The 21881-nt window shown below is 36.8% G+C and overlaps 2 protein-coding genes across 3 annotated transcripts; both read right to left on the bottom strand.

The window, feature by feature from the left end:
* Positions 1-578: 578 nt before the first annotated feature.
* LOC135694505 (guanine nucleotide-binding protein alpha-16 subunit) lies at positions 579-13692 on the bottom strand. 2 transcript variants are annotated; one of them, XM_065213281.2, is made up of 2 exons: positions 9991-13692; positions 579-6028 (listed from the first exon to the last, which is right to left on the bottom strand). In XM_065213281.2, the coding sequence occupies exon 2, from the start codon at positions 5990-5992 to the stop codon at positions 4919-4921; it is 1074 nt and encodes a 357-aa protein (XP_065069353.2). In that variant the 5' UTR covers positions 5993-6028; positions 9991-13692; the 3' UTR covers positions 579-4918. The 2 variants fall into 2 exon arrangements, with proteins under 2 accessions (XP_065069353.2, XP_065069354.2); XM_065213282.2 differs by having other exon boundaries at positions 10412-13692.
* Positions 13693-13843: 151 nt separating this feature from the next.
* Positions 13844-20135, bottom strand: LOC135694506 (intraflagellar transport protein 25 homolog). Its single transcript, XM_065213283.2, has 5 exons — positions 19977-20135; positions 17589-17695; positions 17105-17173; positions 16829-16872; positions 13844-14827 (listed from the first exon to the last, which is right to left on the bottom strand). The coding sequence occupies exons 1-5, from the start codon at positions 20066-20068 to the stop codon at positions 14705-14707; spliced, it is 435 nt and encodes a 144-aa protein (XP_065069355.1). The 5' UTR covers positions 20069-20135; the 3' UTR covers positions 13844-14704.
* Between the last annotated feature and the right edge of the window lie 1746 nt (positions 20136-21881).

The raw sequence follows: 21881 nt of genomic DNA, 5'->3' as shown, positions 1-21881 counted from the left end.
ATGATGACGATCATGATTGATGAGGATGATTATAATGATAATGATGATGGTTGATGATTGATGATGATGATGATGATGATGAGGATGATTATGATGACGATTATGAATTATGATGATGACGATGACAATGATGACGACAACAAAGATTCCAAATGTGGTAAATGCTGTAATACGCTTCCAGTTTGTTTCCCAGACAACTAAGAGCGTTTTATGCTTTATGAGAAAGTGATTCACAATTGACGGTGGAGTAATATCTCTCGGGCTGATTCGTTTTAGTTCACCGTAAAAGCTCTATTAAGTCCCGGGGGTGGGGGCTAATTTTTTTCAGTCATAAAGGAGGGGGCTTATTTGATATGGGGGCTTATTAATTATTCAAAATAAAAACACATTATAAAAATGCCACAATGCTCTGGGATTTCTTCGAAATCCGTGGTTTCAATATTAGTATCCACTTGACTTCTAAGGCGCATAAAGAAATCTTTACATGGGCCTTATTTAATGCACAATCATCATACCAGTCAAGAGAACCACTCAATACGCGTGGTTTCTTTGTTTGGCATCAGTGGCTAAAGAGGGGGTCTTAATAGAGAGGGAGGGCTTATTTTAAATTTTTGCATGGTAATGGGGCTTAATAGAGAGGGCTTAATATAGAGGGAGGCTTAAATATGCCGATTTACAATGATTTACAGAGATTTATGATCATTTGAGCTGATCCACGATGACATTCGAAAATTTGTCATGACTCATGATGATTCTCGATCACTCATAATGATTCACGATTATTAACGCTGCTTCATGGTGATTAATGCTGGTTCACAACCATTTGCATTCATTTACAATAGTTCATGATTATGCCGAGATATCGCAAACTTGAAGAGTTTATTATTTCATTCGAAGTTTTATAGTTAGAAAAGGGGCTTGTGGTCACTGTTGTAAGTTTCTGAAGCTGAACTTTTTAATTGTGTCACAAATGCTGGAAGTCTCTTTATGACACATCCATCTAGGCACTGTTCCATTGATAAAACAGCTTTGCCAATAATTGAAAAATTTATCAAATAAAAAACCTTAATTCCTACAATAGCCATTTCTTCAATTGAACGAGTGCACAATTGCTGCATTGTGTGCTGCAGCTTCCTTTGAAACTGTGCCAACTTCTCTTTTGGCACGGCCAAAATAAAAATTTGCAAAATTGACTTGCTGATGACGTTGAGTCAACATCATTTCGTAGCCGCGAGCAATAGAAACCGGGACACTAATTAGAGGAAAATGGAAATTCTTTGCGTAGCATTCTGTTACGGAAACCGTGTCACTTCGTTAGTTACTTACTTACTTATTTACTTACTTACAGGGCCCCTACTCCTATAAGTACTCATTCTTCGTACATAAAAAAGCACGGCTTTTGCAATGTACCAAGAATGAAGAGGAATGGTACTTCGATATTATGAATTGGCGATTATGATGATAATGATGATGGCGATGATGACGATGATGATTGTGCTCCAAATGGCGGCACTGTTTGTCAAACTTTTGACAATACCAAACATTTGGAAGCATGTATTGGATGAAATAGGCGTATTTTATAGCAAATTTTGGCGGGAAAAGTTTACAAATTTTGCTAACGTCTTAAGAAACTTCATTAGAAATGTTTGAATTACAAGAAAACAATTTTGTTTGTAAAAATATAAATCATGCACTAAAAAGAAAAAGAAAAATTAGCAGTTCAGCACAGGGCTGGATCCAGAAAAAAATTTTACCGTTGCAGATTTGCAAACGAAAAGGGTGCAAAAGTTTAATAACATTAACAACTAAAAACAGAGACATCTTGTTTTTCTGCATAAGCTGCTCGAACAGCTGCATAAGCAAAATATCAAATCAGTATTTTAGGTTGGTGACATTAGCCTGAAATGAAAAACAGTGAAAAGCTATTGATCACTTTGAATGAGACATTAAGACAAATACACATGCTCTTTTCTGTGGGCCGTCAACTTTCGTTAGAAGAATTTGAATATGCATAAAAAAAGCTATCTTTCCTGAATAATAGCATTAGCAACATGGATCCAAATAGCTTGGAATGAGAAAAAAAGTGAACAGTTGTTGAACACTTTGTGAAAGACATTAAGATAAGGTGTAAAATTGATAAGGTGTAAAATTTAATTATTGCATTCCCTTAAGCTCACATAAGTGCATCTGGGTTTGATAAATTAATAATTATATGTCGATTATGTAGCTTTTTATTGCTGATTGATTAATGCAGTCATTGAGCTCAATTTGTCATGGAGGTTTCAGTGATATTTTAATCATTGAGCAGACAGAAACATTTGATTTACACTAATTTGTTTATAAGAAACTGGCTATAAGAAACGAGTACAAGGCAGAAAAAATTAAGAAACTTCAGTACTCGAAGCAAAAGAATTAAGAAGCTATTAAATCATAATAGAACTGAGGACAACGAAATTTTGTAAAATCCAAGAACAAGATTGCCCTGTTGGCCTAGAACCTAAGACACAAGGGGTAAAAATATACTTCCCACATCTAAATACAGCATCGGAACAGAAGCGAATTTCTTGATGTGATAAAAAAGGTCACGAACATTCCATAACATCATTCATGAAATCATAATTAAGAAACTCTTAAGAAACAATGAGTATTGCAATTTCCAGAACATTAAGAAACTGGAGTACTCAACATCGACCTTTGTATCTTATAAGAAAAATGAGTGTATTTGATACTGTGCTTTTTGTGACAAATGCCTAGATTTCAAATTAATTTTCAAATGGATCCTCTCAAAACCACAATCCTTTTTAATCTAAGTTACCAGAAATTTTCATACTGATTTGGAAGACCATTAAAGTAAAGTATACCCAGCCAATACGTGGAGCTTCCCAGTTATAAGACCTGTCAGTTAGTCCGGGCTGGGTTAAAGCAGTGTCATTTTGAGCCATTCGAGAATACAGAGAAAATTGTTTTTGAAAATATTGTTCAAATTCTTTCTTTAGTTTATGAGAAGTGAAATTTTTAAAATCTGTATGCGTAGTGACTTTTTGATTAAAAAAAGAGTCATTTTATATGTATCCAGTGAGACTTGATTCCCGTTGCAGGGGCTCTGACACATTTTGGAAAGTGGGAGAAGGGGTGGGGCAAGGGCATTTCACAAAACTCTTTTGCTTTGCAAAAAGTAGGGCCGTTGCCAGAGGCCCTGCGTCGTGCCCTGCTTTCCATTTACTCGTGTTTTCTATGGATTACAACTTCATAGAGAAAATCCCTTGATCCTGTAGAAGGGACAGTTATCTTTGCGTATTCGGCTTTGTGTCTATCACAAAATAGACAACCTACAGACAGCCTCGGAACCATCTTTAAGGTCCAGCTACCAGGCCCCGAAAATCTTTAGTGATTTGAAAAAGAAATTTTTTTAAAACTGAGAGCAAAAGGGTATTGCAAACTTGAGAATGCTAACTTTTTTGGCATCCAGATAAAGTAAGGACTGTCCCTGGAAAAGAAACTGTAATTAAAAGCGATAATTGGACAGATAAACTGGATTTTAACTCTAATAGTCAAAAGTCGTCAATTCTCAATCCATATTTACAAATTGAACGGCTGTGCAGCCGTTTAGAATTAAATGAAACAGAAGTGACACGAGACAAAGTTGCTTAAATTCCCTGCAGAAAATTTCATTTTCATGAATAACATCATGATTCGTGTTTTCTACCTCTAATTCTACCTCTAAAACTGGCCTAGAGCATTCTTGTCCAAAAAGCCCTAGTTACACTATACTATTGAACCCGGGCTCCACCCGTGTTAAAAAAACTTCTATCAGATAACAATCTGCACCGATTGTAGGTAATTTTCAGACTGTCTGTTTCTACAGGATCCAAAATTATGCATACATAAGATTATCAAATCTTAATATACTTTCAGTTGATGTAAGATAATATGAATGAGACAATCTCTTTCCAGGTTTCAGGCCATCAGAGTTAACATGGTCTGATGAAAAATGATTTTCATTGACATGTGTGAATGAATTCAGTTTCAAAGGTTTTCGCTTTCCAGCGCATCATTTAAAATATCTTCTACCCCGCTGCACGTATAATGAGTAGTAAATTAACATTGGACACAACTTAACATGGTTTTAATTACCCTTGGTACCAGAGCCACAAATTTTCGAGCTAGGAAATAGAAAAGGGAGCGCAGAGGTGGAGGATTATATTATCTATCTGACTTTTCCTTTTTCTCAGATGACTCTCCTCTGCTTCTCCGCTCCTATCTTCTATTTCAGTACTCGATTCATGTGGCTCTGGTACCCGGGATTAGGTTTTAATCGACGCAATTTTTCAGTACAAGTTAATTTATGTACAGCGTTAATTTTCTTTAGCATTACGGACTTTACTGCAAGGTATCAATCTTTTAAGATGCACACTATTGATCCCAGTAGGCGTAGGGTTCATTCTTGATCATTGTTCTATGGTGCTGCCCCAAACACCAAAATTGAAAAGACAAGAAAAAATCTGTCCAGGCTGCAGTGAGAAAATGCTTCATTTTGAAAACCAGAAGTATTATCATTGTTCTGAATCGCCTCATTATATGAGAGAAGTTGAAATCGTACCTGTTTATAGCAGATGTTGCTGAGCCTGCGAGCAGCCCCTACTGTTTTGGTAACATCACTGAATTGAATCATTTTAAACAATGTGGTAGCATCAGTGAATTGAATCGTTGTAAATAAGTGACTTCCCCACTATTTGAAGTTAATTTTGGTAAGTTTTGATCAGAAAGGTCAGCAATTTAGTTCCTTGCTAGCAGGCTAGGTAACAATTATCAATCCCAAAGTGATTTGCTTTTGCACTAGAGCGGCAACTAAGACTGTGGTTTAGCTGGTAATGAAAAACTCCATTATCGATGCTGCTAACAAAGTCCACTCGTCAGCTTAGTCTAGCCCTGCCACAGCAAGTCGGTTTCGCAGCAATGTGTCAAAGCAAGCCTTCGAAACGTACCCAATGTTCTCTGTGTTGGTCGCGCAAGTATTAAAGGTGAAAATTTTGCGCTCTTTCTGTTTATCGCAACTCAGATATCTTGTCTTGATGGCTAAAAGAACATCTTTATCGCTTTTCGGATCCCCGTCAAAATCATGAAAGTAGTCGGTAACATCTACCTTGGCAAGCTTTGCCTGCAGCAAATCAACTTTGTTCAGAAATAAAACAATTGTTTTGGATTGGAACCAAGGAGAATTTATGATAGATCTAAAAACCTCCAAACTTTCCTCCATTGCTGTTCTTGTATTATCTTCTGAATGCACCATGTCAAATTCGTTTACTGCAGCACAGAAAAGTAGCAACTCAACATCATCAAAGTGGTGTATCCACTTGCGACGCTCTGATCGCTGTCCACCGACATCGATGATCTGAATTGGCACTTTTTCATAGAAAAAGGTCAATGTACGTACTCCAGTTGTTCTCAAGCGAGAATGCAGGATATGCTTGTTGGAAGGAACAAAATCCTCGCAGCATATTACATCGATTTCACTTAGCAGAAATGCCATACTCTCAGGGCATTCTAGCTGGTCTCTACAGAGCTCAAAAATTTCCTGTATCATAGAATCCGACCAAATTCTTTGAGACAGCGCCAGCAATTGTCTTTCCTCGCTTAAATCAAGAGGGAAGCTTCTACTTGCCATAAGCTGCTTAAACTCATCGATTGCTTGGCCAGTATTTTCATTGACTAGGGATGTCCTAGTGGTTTCAAATTTGGCAATTAATTTATTAATAGAGCTGATGATGTTCTCTGAAATGATCCTTTGATACATCTGTCGCTCCTCCTTTGAAAAGCCTTCTGTGTTTAAAATTTGCATCTGCCTGAATACTGTCGACTTCCCAGAGTTAGAAGTGCCAAGGATAAGGGCTTTAGAATTTAGATCTGTGTTGTCATCTTGGCTAGCATAGCCAACTACATTTTGAAACGAGCTTCCAGGAGATTTGAAGTAGATACTGCAAAATGATCCCATTTCGGTGGAAAATGGCAGAGCTTATCAACTCAACTCCTGAAATCAAAAGTTTTAAATCGCCATAAAACATAAAATAATGTGTAAAAATTCTCACTTTATGCATACATTATTCATTCCACTAGCAAAGAATCCTCAAGCATCACGGACAATACAGCGAAAAGCAGTATCTAATAAAATATTGATTTTGGAACATTTCATAGAAGCATTTTAAATCCTTGTGAATAACACAAGGCCTTAGAGGGCCTAAGTTTTTCAATCTCGTTTTACAAGTTTTCAAAGGGCCTCATTTTCACCTGTGTTTTTCAATCTAGTTTAACAAGATAAGCTCATAAATTTCAATCTGCTGATCATCAAAGTGTTTTTTTATTTTTCAAATATTGGGTAAACGTTTTATCTAAAGGGTCTTGCATCCCGATAATTGAATTGGAATGCGAGAAAAACTGTCAGTTTGATGACAATTGCTGAAGAGGTTTGACTTTCTAATGATGAGCAAGCAAGCAAGCAAGCAAGGAAGCAAGCAAGCAAGCAAGCAAGCAAGCAAGCAAGCAAGTAAGCAAGCAAGCAAGCAAGCAAGCAAGCAAGCAAGCAAGCAAGCAAGCAAGCAAGTAAGCAAGTAAGTAAGTAAGTAAGTAAGTAAGTAAGTAAGCAAGCAAGCAAGCAAGCAAGCAAGCAAGCAAGCAAGCAAGCAAGCAAGCAAGCAAGCAAGCAAGCAAGCAAGCAAGCAAGCAAGCAAGCAAGCAAGCAAGCAAGCAAGCAAGCAAGCAAGCAAGCAAGCAAGCAAGCAAGCAAGCAAGCAAGCAAGCAAGCAAGCAAGCAAGTAAGCAAGCAAGTAAGTAAGTAAGTAAGTAAGTAAGTAAGTAAGTAAGTAAGCAAGCAAGCAAGCAAGCAAGCAAGCAAGCAAGCAAGCAAGCAAGCAAGCAAGCAAGCAAGCAAGCAAGCAAGCAAGCAAGCAAGCAAGCAAGCAAGCAAGCAAGCAAGCAAGTAAGTAAGTAAGTAAGTAAGTAAGTAAGTAAGTAAAAAGGTGGCCCGATTCAGAGAAGATATCAATATCAGATTACTATAAAAATAGATTTAACAGACACCACAAAATGACCAAAAAAGAGTTCCCAGTCAAGAAGAATTCAGCTGTTATAACGCTACAATACACAATTTTTGTTGGAATTATCCATGGATGCAGGGCAGTGGCGGAATTTACAGGGGTGTGAGGGACGATCGCAAAAGTTTGTCGGCAAATCTGAGACTTTGTCGGAAAATTTAAATCTGGTTTTGGTTGAAACAAACTTCGTTTGCTCATGGCTAAAATTTTCGACGGCAAACCTTGGCAGTCGCGCGGGCAAACCCAAAATTAGGGGTCTGGAATGCAGGCTAGCGCTTCTTAGCTTTTGATTTGACAATCACGTTTCCCTTATTGGCAAGGAGACAAGTGAGTATGCCAATCACTAACAATCCCTTCTATTGTTTTTTTCTACACCAAAAATGGTCAAAACGCTCAACAGGGAGGAGGCTCAGCAGGGAAGAGGCTCAGCAGGGAGGAGGCAAAACACAAATCCAGTCGCGCAACCATGGATGGTAGAAAACTATCCTTGGATCAGTGGCGGATTAAATGGGGGGCAACTAGGGGCAGCTGCCCCTCCCTCAACGAGTTGAAGCAAGTCTGGCGCCCTTTTTTTGGAAATTGTGCGCCCCTTTTGAAGAATGAGAATCAGAGAATCAGATGAGAAAAGTTCTTTGACCGATAGGTTAATTTGCTTTAAGGATTACCTCAAAGTTATGTTGTTTATTCTGAAAAGGTATCTGAAATTGTTGTATACAGCGTACTCTCGTAACCAATATTTGAAAATTTTTCAGCGCCCCAACTACCAACTGCCCCTTTCAAATTTGCTGTGGATTCGCCCCTGCCATGGATGGTAGAGAAATACCCATGGATAGTAGGAAACTATACATGGGTACTTCTCTACCATCCATGCGCGCAACTGTGAATTTACGATGTCCCCGAGAGCTAGCATATCCAGAATAACTCATATCCACAATAAGAATTTATGAACAAAATAATAAGCCGAGAGGACAGCCGCTAGTGCTTGGACATAGCCAAGAACCATGTAACGCAAAGAATTATAACTTAACTACAGGTCAGCTATTGACGATTAAACCAGAAAAGAAAAAGAGAACAGCTAACAGATTTAAACGCATTACAAACTTTGTATGCATGAAAATATACACAAAGTAAGTATGACAACCAAAAGTGTATCAATTCAAAATCCAACCAATGGGACATTAATTTTAGAAAAAGTTCTTTCTTATCGATGCTATAAATTTTTTATATGCATTTTCTGGCCAAATATAGAATTTCATATGTCAAAAATTTTCTCGCTGCCAACCATGGTGGCGGCTTTCAATAAACCAATGAGCAATATAAACATCCCCCCTCACTAGAAATGAAATGTCCCGTCCCCCGGCTCTTTCCATGGTATCAATGTTCTGATTTCAGCAGCTGCCCGCTCAAACAATCAATACACCTGGCTGCTCAACCCATGATCGGGAAAAACATCGACCCTTGTTCAAACTGCAATTATTACATGAAAAGAACAACTTAGAAAATTAGAGTCCCCCCTCCCCGTGAAAATTTTACGACTACATCCCTGATAGAAATGTGGGGAAAGTTTTTGTCGGTTTATTAAGTGTCTTTGCCCGCCCCCCCCTCCAGAAAAAAGGTCAATTTCCCCCACTGATGCAGGGTGAAGGTGAAGTGAAGGGGCACCCAAGTGGGAAGGAGCATACTGATCATAACCCCCTTAACATTCTACAAACTCTATCAATAATATTCTACTAATATTCTCGAATTATATGCAATCTAAACGGTCGTCCTGTTAGCACTTGACATCTGCTTCTCATTTATTTTTTAGAGTTTCCTTAATTACAAGCTTCTTTATTCAAAAATTTGCAAGCTGTCTTTGTGCATGCCCACTGAGAACTTGCGGAGAGTTTTTCATGGGCTTGAAAGTCCGTGATGTCAACTTTTATTGTTTTTGTTATTGTTACGAGGCCTATAACCAATACCAATAACCAGTTATGCGAAAACAGAAGGTCTCTTGAATTCAAAAAAATCATAAAAAGAATTCGAAAATGTTACAAAACTTCATCGACTTATTTTGAATTTCAAAGTTTTGTAACTTGCTACGTTTGCAACAGATGTTTATTTTGAGGCCCGTGTTCTTATAAAATTTTTCTTATCAAAGTAAGTGTAACTGGAGAAGGACTTGCATTAACGTAGGTTGAATTGAAATTTCGGGGGACAAAAATTTTCGTTTGCAGGGATACCTCTTACAGTAAGGAATACATTCTAAAACTTTGAGAAACATGCGGGAAGGTGGCAATTAAAACCCCTGCTTCCGGTTCTGATAGCCTTGATTTAAGTATGACCAGAAAAAGGATTTAGGGTGGCCAGAAATGTTTCCTGGCCCCCTCATTTTTGCGCAGTTCTCTTCCTTTTATGCGCAAGAAGACAGATGCAATGCGACATAAACACTAGGTAAAACATTGTCAAAAATGATCCGTCTTTTTGGTACCACAAAGAAGCATGTCAGGCGAAAGTATTTTTAGTGAAAAAGATTTTTAGAACACATAGTATCATATTAAAACCATACTGAATCATTCAAACATTGTTGTATCGCTTCGAAGGGTTGCAATCAAAGCAGCCTTCCAACAATTTCATGAACCTGCTTGGGGGGATACTTGTATTTTCACCAAAACATTCATCATTTTTCATTCAAACGATATCTCTTTTCAGGATTCAAACAATGTTTTTTTCCAAATCAGCAAAAAATAGTAGCTTAAGCTTCTCTAGCCTCTCGGGAATTACGGTGTTGCGTGTGATCCTTAGAATATGATGCGGGTATTGATTCGATGTAGCGTGATCATAATGAGAAAGAAAGGTACATTTGCTTGAAACAAATTAACGATCTGGGATTCATAGCGTATCAAGATGAAGTAAAACGTACCTTTTCTCAATCGGCTATTTGAGGTTTCAGGATAATTTTGGTTTATCAGTTTGAAGTAAATTTGAGCATTCGAGGAATGTCGTTACCAAAACCAAGAGTTTACAGCCAACAGAGTAAAACAAAATTAAAGCCCCTGCAAAAATATTTGCTTTAGCTACATAGGTTCACCTGCTATATTTGATGTCTTCACCTGTAGATTTTTTTTTCAAATGAGCTCGTAGAGAAACGATAACGATAAATGTTTGCTTAGTAAACAAACTATTTATATTTCGGAATTGTTCCTATAGTTGAAAATAGTGGATGCATGAAACCAAAAAACATTTGTCAGGCTTGTACATGAGTTTTTAAGTTTAATTTTTTAGCAAAGATTTCCGCAAAAAAATGTCTTCTAAGTTGTACAGAATAAGAAAACAGCACTTACTCTTGCAGGATGAAACTCTTTGCTGGTGAATTGATTGTGCTGCAAAGTCTGTTCAAGTTGCAATCGTTGTAACGTCTACCCACTAATGACAGTAACATAACCTTACCAAGACAATTTATGCGCAGCTAAAGAAGGCATAGATATAACAGTTGAGTCTCGTTTCTGTATACCTCGATCCCATTCACACTGTCAATCATCTGCCAACTGTAATCTGTCAATGCAACTGGTATGTAGCTAATGATTACTCAATAGAGTGGCAAAGTGATGACGTCATGAAAATAGCTTTTAAAATTTCATAAAATTTCCCGCGATAAAGGCCGATGAAAGATTTGTAATTTCAAAAGGTTTATAAGCTCAAAAACCAAGGCCAAATTTCAGTGGTTCGATGGCGGAGGGGGGGGAGGGTGGGAGTCTGCACCCATGTGATCGTATTTCTCACTGAGTCTGCTACCCAGGGTCAGGATGTATCTTCAAGTTCAAAAATTACGAAAAAAAAATTTTCTGATGTCATCACCTGGTTACTCTATATTTAGTCACTGTAGCCACAAACACAATAGTTACGAAACGGTTGCGACTAAAACTCGATACATGAAAAAAATTTCTCTGTGAGCTACGTCTATAATTGGGGAAACCAAAGCCTTTCATATAAAACTCAGAGAAGGGGTAGGTAACTGATATATGGTGGGAGCTATGTACCATTTTTAGGTGTACCTGCTATTCAAAAATGAATTAAAAATTTACTATTTTATACAAAAACGAATTAAAAATTTACTATATTATTCAAAGTACGAGTTTAAAATTTACTGTTCTATAAAAACACAAAATTATGTGTATATAAGAGATATATTGCCAACGAATGACTTGAAATCTCTAAGAAATATATTGGACATTAGGCTTGATCTTTATACAATATACAGGTGAGCCCCGAAAGGAACAATCTATTTTTTATTCAAACATTAAACATCGTAAAGGATTATGGGTTTTTACAGCCTTATTTTTTCTTTCCTTGACTGTAAAAGGTCTTAATTGTTGCTTTAATCTTCATTTGCTCCCTCTAAACTTCTTATCTTGTTTTTCGGTTCACAAATGTTCATTTCTTTTTTATTCGCCAGTTATGCTATTCTATGGAAAACTGAGACTTAGTGTTGCTTCTCTTCGTAAAAATGACTGTTTTAGTATGAAGGTTACTTTTGCCTTTCGTGCATTCATAGATATTTTTTTATTCGATTTGCACTGGTCATTTAAAGACTAAGTGCGTGGTTCTTTTTAGCATATCGTCAATTATTGCAATTAATATTTGCTATATTAATACATGTATATAAATATCATAATATATAGAAAACAATGATAAACAAAACTTTATAATAAGTTCTTCTAAAGTTATAAAGTTAAAAATGCTTACTTTTATTTTCATGGGAGCGTTATTTGCGAAAAAATTCTTTATACGAAAGACCTTCAAGAGATCAAGCCATGAATGGATAATCCTTGGGTGGAGCTTAGCTTCTAAAAATGCATATATTGATAAGCTCGCCCCATTCTACTCTTCAATTGAAAGAACCTTTCCTCCATATCTAAATTATGTAAATTTGAACAAGCATTTTAGAAACGTATTGCTACTCGCGGGAAGTAGATTTCAGTTTAACAGGTGTTTCTAAACTAAACTGTTATATGCTTCATAGGCTTTAGAAATCCGTGAACAGTTCTATACAAATTACTTGTTTTTCATCAAGGAAGATAGCATCATTTAAAAGAAATGTCCTTGTTATTTTCATTGTAGAAGGCTGCACAATTCCCAAAGGGTTAGCCCTGGTTTGTGAATGTGCAGCTTCGATTTTCATCTAGTCATGGACGTTGTTGAAGGAACTCTGTAATGCTATTTAGACTTATGAACAAGTCGTCGATAACAGCTTTAAAGATAATTGGCACCTTGCCTTTAGCGGTTTTAATTTGAATGCGTTGTTCAATTTTAGTCATAAACCTATAGAGATAGACTGATCAGAAGGGTGTTCTCGTCGCATTCACCTATAACTGTTGATAGAATTTACCATATAATGTAAAGATTTCCATGTTTGGAAAGCAATACAATCATCTGGTTGCTGGGCTTTTTAGGAGAGTTGTTTTCCTATAATGGTGTGTATTCAGTAAACTTGAACAAGTGCTTAATACTGGTGACACACTATATATTGTTTCTATCCGAATATTGGGTTAATGCGGAAATATGACCAAAAGATTGAATTTCCATGTAGTAGCAAACTGATGAGGATACTTTTACTATGGGCTTTTGGAAATGAATTGGATACTGCAGCTGTTGTATCAATGATTGATATAAGATTACTAACTTTTCATTGATGTTACCAGGGCCCAAAAAGGAAGTAGCGTAGTAGCGGTGCTGCCAGGAAGACATAACTTGCAATGTTCAATTTCCCAGGAAGAAAAAGAGAGAACAGGGATAAAGGGAAAGGAGGGAATGAAAGAGAGAATGAAGAGGAAGGCAACGAAAAAACAATAAAAGGAAATAAAAGGAGAAATGTAAGCTTTGGCAAGGTTGATTTGAAAAGATTAGCGATATGTTCATCAAGGAAGACTTCTGTAAACTTGATATAGTCCACCAAGTGCCGGTGTTGGGAAGGAAGGTTAAAGGCAGTCTGTCCCCTTTTGTGCTCAACTTTATTTTCACGGGAGGTAAATTCATGCGCCGTTGAGCTTGATCGTTAATTAAACGATTTAAACCAATCAGAAACAGCTTTGATTCCAGGGCTTTCGAATCAAATGGCTGTGTTCTCGTTGTAGTGAAGCTGTGGCTAGGAAAATTTTGTTCCTCGTTTGGTTTGTGTCACAGATACCACAGCGAAGAGAAATGCTTCCATCATTATCATTCAATGCCAGTAATTAAATCTTTTTGCCCTTTCCGATAGCTTTTTGCTCGCAGTTTCAAATGTCGTCCACTACCGCAACTAGGCCAGCCAAAGCGAGCAGCACAATCCGTTAAGGCGGGAAGACCTATTGTTCATATAAGCCAATCATTAAGGGGACAGACTGCCTTTTAGCTGGTCATTAACTTGCTACCAGGAAGGAAAAATAGCTGCAATAAAGCTTTTCATCTGGTGAGATAAAAATCTTATCAAAAGTACTGCGAAAGGGTAGAGAGAGAAAAATTGTCACAAAACAGACACTGCTAGAAAGCAGTAATTTGATTTATATTCAGTTTGATATTAACATACATAGTCCCTGATCAAACTTCATTGTTGTTTAATTGCGTTATCAATTTTTCGTATTGTCTTCGCCAACTTAAGTTCTCAGTGACACATTTATAGTTAAATGTTACTTCATAATTATCGTTTATAGTTATATTAATCGATGATAAGACTTTTGAGTCATGTTTAACATCATTAAAACTCTCAGGAAAGAACGCCAACTAAAAAAGATGCAACATTACAAAACTATTAACAATTGATCGGAAAATCTTCAAGGGCGATTTTTTTATATTCTCATGAAAAATACAGAACAAACAAACTGCAAGACGATACCACAAGGGAGCATGGAAATACATAGCAACCCTGTGACCACATTAAACATATCAACTTCAAAATAGAATTACAAGAAGTATTCAAAATTACATGTTACAGATTACTCAAAAAAATAACATTTTCAATTATCATTTTTTACATTGAGAAAAAAGTAAAGAAAGACAAATTATATAAAAGAGATGATTTCAAAAACTACTTATTAGAACCTTTCAGAGGTCTAAATATATTTTAATGTTGCCTCGATCTTTTGTCTAAGTTTAAATAATATCATAACTGCTTCAATACCAAGAACAAGCAGGAAAAACAACATCTATCTGAAAAAATTAAATATGCCCTCAAACTGGTAGAAAGGCTACAATTATACGATTTTTCACTTTTCTTTCCATCAAAAGTTTACGACGAAGTGTGATTCACTCGTAAATAAGAAATTTCTTATTTGTGCTATCATTAAGAGATGAATTCTTGAGCAACTGGAAAATTAACAGAAACTTTGGGCAACTGAAACGGTGGCGGAAAAGCATTTTTCAGGTTGGGGGGGGGGGGCAAAACCCAAGCAAATTTGCCGACAAATCATAAAAGCTGTGTTATAACCGACACTTTCCGGCAATTTCCGCCACTGAAATGAAAGCTAACTCGTAGGTTGACTTACGATAGAGTGTTTAGTCTGTAGCAAATGAATAAATTACTATAGAAATTAACTACTAGAACCCAGAAGGATTCTTTTCCAGGATACCTCGGTTAGTCAACTCAGAGAAAGTATGTCATGCTATCTGAATCTGTCAGTGCGTACCGTAAAGGTCCCATCCACAGACACGTGGTGCACAGAGACAAAACTAGTGTAACCAGATTTAATGATAAATCGCAAATGCCTGGCTTCTGTTTCTGGGAACTAGAAAAAACGAAAACTGATGTTTAGATACACCTTACTGCTACTTAATGTACCAGTTACAATGCTTGTCAAAAGTCTTGGTACACTACGCTAAAATTCCGTATAAGTGCAGTAGCATCCACCCCCCTCCTTGAAATAATGTTGAAGAACAACAATCAGAAAACTTAAAATCCATTAAATGTAACTCTACTAGCTAGTTTAAGTAGCAGAAGTCTCAAACAAAATTTTTCAGGGGGGGGGGGGGGGAGAAGAGGATTCTCAAAAAACGATATTTCTGTATCTTTCGGCCAGAAACTTTCATTTCATTAGAATATTTCATTGGCCGCAGGGTGTTCCAAGAATTTTTGGCAAGGATTAGCTTGCATTACAGCATCACAACGTGTCATTAACTTGATCAGATTAATGGGCGTGGTCAATAATACTCTCCGTACTCTTAGGGGTTCCGAATAAGCGACCCCAACTTTTTTCGAAGAAATTTCCAACCCCACCGCTCTTTTAGGAAAGAGCCCTTCAAAAAAGGTGAACAACTGAGATTGAGTTTACCTAGATAAGGAATGAGAACCAGGGACGCCGGAGCGGGGGGGCATGAGGGGGGCAGCGCCCCCTTGCCTTTCACCAGGAGGGGAAGAGGGGGCAAATGTGCCCTTTTTAAGAAAATTACAATTTTAAATACAGTCATTTTTTAGTTAATAATTTAACGTTAACAACAATTACAAAAGGCTTTTATGCTTCTATTACTCTTTTTTGCTCAAAATAATAGATGATTACAAAACAAATGTTAGAATTAACGAAAGCATTATAACGTTGAAAATTACTTCCGTAAAATTATCGTAGGCCTCCCACTACTAATTACTGTAACCAAAGAATAGAGAAAAACCTATTGCTATTGTCACATGCTTTCACTCTCTCCCAAAGTTAAAGTTCAAATCCCTTCAAATGTTAAAGTTCAAATGAAATAAAAGAATGGAATAATTTCTTTTTCCACGATGCCAAGAGCGGATAGAAGGGTAACCTTTACGGCGGACATAAGCGCCGATCTAACCACTTAAGATGCCCTTCCTAAATTTTGGCCCCCTTGCCCTTTAACAGTTTCTAGGTTAGTAGCCCATTCTAGCAGATCTTTGATAGTAAGCTTTAGTAAGAAGTGTGCTTCATTGGGCTGAATTAGCATTCACTTGTCTATTTTTCGTATGTGTCAAATTTCCTTTAAGATGTTCGAGAAGTGCAGCCCGTGCCGAGTGGCGATTCACTCTTGATATGCGTACGAGATTTGGCTTAAAACAAAAGGATTTCTGGGGATTTTCAGATAAAACAATAAGATCTTCACAAAAGGTGTACGAGATTTTCTTTGAGTGATTTGCCCCTCGGCCCGTGCTCTATTGCGGTCAGATAGATTACACCAAATTTCCACCAAAACATATGAAAATTTATGAAAACATCAACAAACAGTTATATTCATGAAATAGATCATTTTTCGGATATCATTTTGTATAAATATGGGCAACATTGGGGGCGCACGTGGACGGCTGCGACCTTGCTCGCGAAAATTTATCAGTTTCCAATATTATGCTAATGTTTTGCCCTTTTTCTTTGTGCTTTGTTTTACGTGCCCTGCTGCTCTTCGGGGTCTCTTGAGGTTGCTATGTTTAAATAGCAAGCCATAATTAACGTTCTGCTGGGGGTGGGGCAAGTTGCCTACACAGAGACATTATTCAAGACACTTACTTATGAATTATCTCTTACGAGTCATGACAAAGGAACAGTTACGCATAACCTTTACGTTACGTTCATAAAAAGCAACCATTTTAAATAATCAAAGCATGTCATCCGCATAACCAACCTGTGACTGAAATTCAGCTTTTTCAAAGGGGGATGAGTTTCCCTTTTTCAACTTATCAGTTAGAAATAGAGCACTTTCGAGATGAAAGACACATCGAAACCCCACAACACCCCATAATTTCCGTCGCTATAACTAACGTATTTTAAATAATATCGACTCACATTGAAACTGTGCTGTTGTAATGACCCATTTGTTGCCGGTAGAGCTAGAAAGGAAAATATAATCACAGTTATCGAGCAAATTGTATTTTCAATCGAAATAATATTAAAGTTAATATTTAAAGGTCTTGTCAAAGCATTCACTTGGGCAGGTCAAGACGATTCTCGTTTTCATTACAACCTCTCACAGAATTGTCATAGTTTGCTGACTGCTGACAGTTATTGACAAGGAACACCTAGCATCAATGAAAGACAACGTCTATAAACAACAGTACTTACTTTTTTCTGCTAGAGGCTGAAAGTCATTAACATTGTCAAACTCAGTCTTCTCAATCATGATATCTTTAACTACAAGAAAAAATATAGCACTGATACAAACTATTTTGCCACCATATGTAATTATGATAGTTCCTATTCTTTAAAAGTTTAGTACAATAGTACAATGAGATTTCAAATACTAGGCAACCTAAAAGTCAAATTTCAGTAGAAGAAGACAGATCTCCACAAAACATACTTCATGCCTGATGATTCAAACATACAAGTATTTTTTTATATATTGGAAGAAAGAATTGTAAAATCTGATCCAGTTTAAACAAGAAAAAAATATAAATGCAAATTAGACTTAATGGTTGTTTCAAATAGATCTTCACTTCAGATATGATTTAAAAGAATTCCAAATTAAACTTAGAAATTAATAGAAATAAAACAATATTGAAATAAATAATGTCAAAAAATTTGACTGTTCAACAGAAATTTTCAATACCATCAGAACACTCTAATTTCAACCCATTGATCTTTGCATTAGATTCGAATTGAATAATAAACTCATGTGGAAACAGGCCAGTTGAGCACCAAAAGGTTGACAGGTACCTGTAATTGAAATCCTCTGTATAAAAACAAATCAAATCATACACAAAACATAATAACTGGTCATTTTTAAATGTAATTCATTGTAATTCAGGCTATGATTCATTCAATGGAAAGAAGAAATACAAAAAAAATTGGCATTATTTGTTTTCAAATTTTATTCAAGATTGCTACCAAACAAATGAAACATTTTACTGTCAACAATTCAAGGGATTTGCTCTGCTCTTGGCCCTTATCAAGTCTAAGAGGTGTCATAGAGTAAAGCATAGGCAATGAAGTACTATAGAAATGACTAATTATAATGGCTTACATGGCACTAATTATGGCTAATTATGGTTCAAGTAGCATGAACACTGATAGTAAATTACAAAAATATATTGTCCCGGGCCCTCAGTATCCGAACTAAAGGTAACTTAAGTCTGTTATGCCACTGGTTGTACTTACAATATAAATGACACTGAGTGAGCTAGAAAAGTATACCATATATTTTGATTTGGCAAATTTTTCAATAAGGCATTTATTGTTGAAGAAACATTTCTCACCAAAAAACACATTAAAATTTGTTCCACATAGTTATACTATAACAGATATAACACAATATAATTCAGGATATATTTTAAATTTATATTGAGAAAAATAAATGATGACATAAAGATATATCTCAATAATATTTTAGCAACAATATGAGCACCTTTGTCTAACAATAATTTAAAATTTCATTTCAAATCTTGAGCCACTCCTTGGGAAATGGCTTCATAAAAGCATATTTTGAGATGGCTTGCAGTTTTTGGTTTAGGATATACAGGTGATGGTGTTACCTCATGATGTAGCAATAAATATCTTAGTTTCTTTGAAACATTTCAGAAAGATATCAAGGCACCTGACTGTTTAGGAATTTCTAAAATAAACCGAGCTTGAGTCTTTCATGTATCATATGACCAAACTTTTACATCCCCTCAAGTACCTTGTTGTGAAGCTCTGAATAGTACATGTTTGAAAGGAGGCAGCCATGTACATTATCTGAAAAATTGTCTTCTCATGCAGTTCCTGATCAGCTTCATTTGTTTCAGCTAACCTGCACAAGTTTTCTTAAGGTGTGAAATGTGACTCTTCTGCGAGAGTGTTTGATCAATCTGCATGCTAAGTTATATAATCTCCTTCACAATTTCAACCTGTCGATTATGCTGAATACCAATTTTTAAACATGATGGTGGTTGATGAACTGTTAGTTTGACCAAATATGATGAATATATCTTTTCAGGATTTGCCTTCAATTCATTTGCAGAGAACCGCTCAAGCATCAGACATACATATATCATCTTTCAACATTTCAGCTTTGAAACTGTAGTGCATCTGTAGATTATCAGCAGGTCCAAGTTTGAAACATTGAATGAAATTTTATTTAAGCATGGCTAAAATATAAAGGCTGAATAATGTAGGTCTCAGAACCAGGGCAGGATTAAGCCTGTGGGAGGCCCCCCTTTCCAGCTTCATCCATTAATCATCCGTAAAATCATCCTGTAAGGTCACTTTGAGTTAGGAAATGCTAAGAAACTCTTCTTTTCAATTGGTTTCAGTTTAGAAAAGGAGCGAATAAAAACAGGCAGATGATTAGACAGAAGATACAATATTCTCATTTATGAATATTCTCGTTTTAAAATGTTGGTGCCTCAAAACCTTCATTCTGTGACTGACTAAATATACAAATGTGTTTTAATGATGTGTGTCTGGTAATGGCTAGTCTTCCATAAATTATTGGTGGGAGGCCTCCTCTAGGTGGGTGGCCCAGGGCCTGGGCCTTTGCCTGGGCCCTTTAGACCCCTGCCTTTATCCAGCGGTGCTCAGAACATATCCTTGTGGTACACTTTAGGGGACCTAATCAACACTTTTTGAAGCACAATGGGTGATCATTTGTATCGAACTTGTTGCTAAGATCCTAGCTATTTTGAGTGTAGTTATCTTTTCATTCATATTTCAAAGAACATTACCAGTAGAATTTCAAAAACTCACAGCAAACTATCATCCCAATTTTTCCTATTTTAATCATTTTTATCCTCAAAATAAAAATTACGATGAAATCAAAATTATTATAAGGTAAGATTATTATTTTAAAAATAAAAGAAAAAACGTATTATCTGCAGCTAGAAAATCATTATAGAGCTTCTAATGCAGAAAAGTATTGATTTTGACAGTTTGCATAAGTATATATTTCATCCCGTGATCAATTCCTGGTAAATTGCTAACTGAGAAAATTAATTGGCGTAATGACGGTTAATATACAAACCCATCTATCATGTTTACTGGAGGATGTTGTTCATCTCTTGATGTCGAAGAAATAACACGGCATCCAGAGCCGTATGAAGCGACGTCCATCATATTGCCAACAAGTCTATTTGCATAGCTCGATTCTCCAAGTCCACTTTTGAATTACTTCCTCCAGTCTCACTTTGGCAAAGAGGCGACCGACACGCAAAGTTTGTCTCCTAAAGGATTTGCAATCAAGCTGGAGCATTTAAAGATTAAAAAGGAAAATTAACTCAGAAGTAAGATTAATACCGTTTTCGCCCATCACTCTAAGTTGTTGATTTCCAGAAAAAGTTGCATTAGATTGTTGGTTACAATCTAATACGATGAAACAGCCTAGTTGTTTTGTGACTTCACCAAGAAAGATGAGACCCACGCTATGCCAAAATCTTAAATACCCCTAGATTAACCAGGGGAATGAAAACGCCACGAAACACACATCTTACCCTAGTTATACAAATCAATTTCACAGGAGGCTGAAAGACTCCCTGCATTGCCCATAAACCAGTAGAGCAGATACAAGCAAAAAGCGAGGAAGCGTGGCACAAGAAAACATAACGAAATAGTAATAACAACAATCTCATGCAATTTAGTTAAAGCTCAAAAGCCCCTCGTGAAATTAACTCTGATTAAATTTCATTTATTCATCATTTAGATTGTTGGTTCAACAAATCCAAGCAAAAAATATACCTAGCAAGCACTTTCACTAAGGGGGGTGCCAGTCATGCATTTGCTGACAAATTAGGGTGTGGCCTGAATACATCAATTTTTGGATGTTGAATTTTGACGCAATTGATTTTGTTTATCAAAGAGTATGCTCTCGTTAGTCAATCCTCGTTTCGATTTTCGAATAACTGAGGGTACTTTCTTTGATTTTACCCTAGGGCCTAGAAGTCTAGTTTTGAGCAATGTAATACCCTTATTAATTCAAATAGTTCAGCACGTTGAAATATAGCCTTAGTTTGTCCGAGCAGAACTTACTGACAGGACCACCGAGAGGTTTCCGAGGCCATGGAGCAAAACCGAAAGATGACTGCCCTGTCTACAGGCGGAGCGTGCAGGACTTTTTTGCAACCACGCCCTTTAGATTGTCTTAAAATGCATTTCAGAATATTTCTTGCAGGCATTTCTTGCAATCGTTTAGAACGTTTAACTATTTTTAGGAATACCTTTTAAAATGAAATTCATTACTTTATGTGGCCCCCTAGATCTCATGGCCCTGAGGCACTTTGCCCCTTTACTCCTCCCCTTGACGGCCCTGCTTACAAGGGCTTCCAGTAGCTCCAGGATTAACGTACAGAGTTTTTCAATAAACTTTGACCCTTCCCAAACCCCAAACCTTAGGTGGAAATTGGGTGGCCCTGGATTTCGGAAATTGGGTTCTAGACTCCGGCTACTGACAGGGAATCGTTTAAAATTTTTGGGGGACATTTGGCCATCCGTGATACCCATAGCGCTATCTGTAGCTATTTTGAATTGCTGAGGGCTTTTGGGTGATTCTTTTTCGGTCTTATCCTCGTCTTATCCCAACTGTTTGCTTAAGGGGAAGTGCCGCACCCCCTTACCCCTCCCCCCGTGCTAGCGACGGCCCTCAAGCGGTGATAACGTGCTTCGAGAAACTTTGGATTGTTGACGTTGATGAGTACTTTATGTTTCAAATAAAAGAAGAGGCTGCACGGAATAATCCCATGCAAGTGTTATTTCTATATTCTAATTTGAAGCGCTGTCCTCAGTCTTTTACCCTTTTTTAAGCCCCGGCCAAACGACTCGATTTTTTCCTCAACAAGAAACCGAGTCATTTGTCCACCTTGTCGAGCGAGTCAAATTGCGTCGAGTGATGTCGAGTGAAGTTTGATCTTTGTCCAAAAAGGTCGAGTGAAAAAGG

Source organism: Rhopilema esculentum, chromosome 8, assembly GCF_057945365.1.
Source record: "Rhopilema esculentum isolate cy_ngs chromosome 8, ASM5794536v1, whole genome shotgun sequence".
Classification (NCBI taxonomy): domain Eukaryota; kingdom Metazoa; phylum Cnidaria; class Scyphozoa; order Rhizostomeae; family Rhizostomatidae; genus Rhopilema; species Rhopilema esculentum.
The sequence above is the reverse complement of the archived record's forward strand: the minus strand, read 5'-3'. Positions and strand labels throughout refer to the sequence as shown.

Bases quoted from the DNA above. Each gene is read 5' to 3' on its own strand.
- LOC135694506 (XM_065213283.2), bottom strand. From the start codon at position 20,068: ATGATGGACGTCGCTTCATACGGCTCTGGATGCCGTGTTATTTCTTCG. The intron at 17,696-19,976 runs GTTTGTATATTA...TTTCAATTACAG, and splicing joins CCAGTAAACATGATAGATGG to GTACCTGTCAACCTTTTGGT. The intron at 16,873-17,104 runs GTAAGTACTGTT...TTTCCTTTCTAG, and splicing joins TCAGCCTCTAGCAGAAAAAA to CTCTACCGGCAACAAATGGG.
- LOC135694505 (XM_065213281.2), bottom strand. From the start codon at position 5,992: ATGGGATCATTTTGCAGTATCTACTTCAAATCTCCTGGAAGCTCGTTT.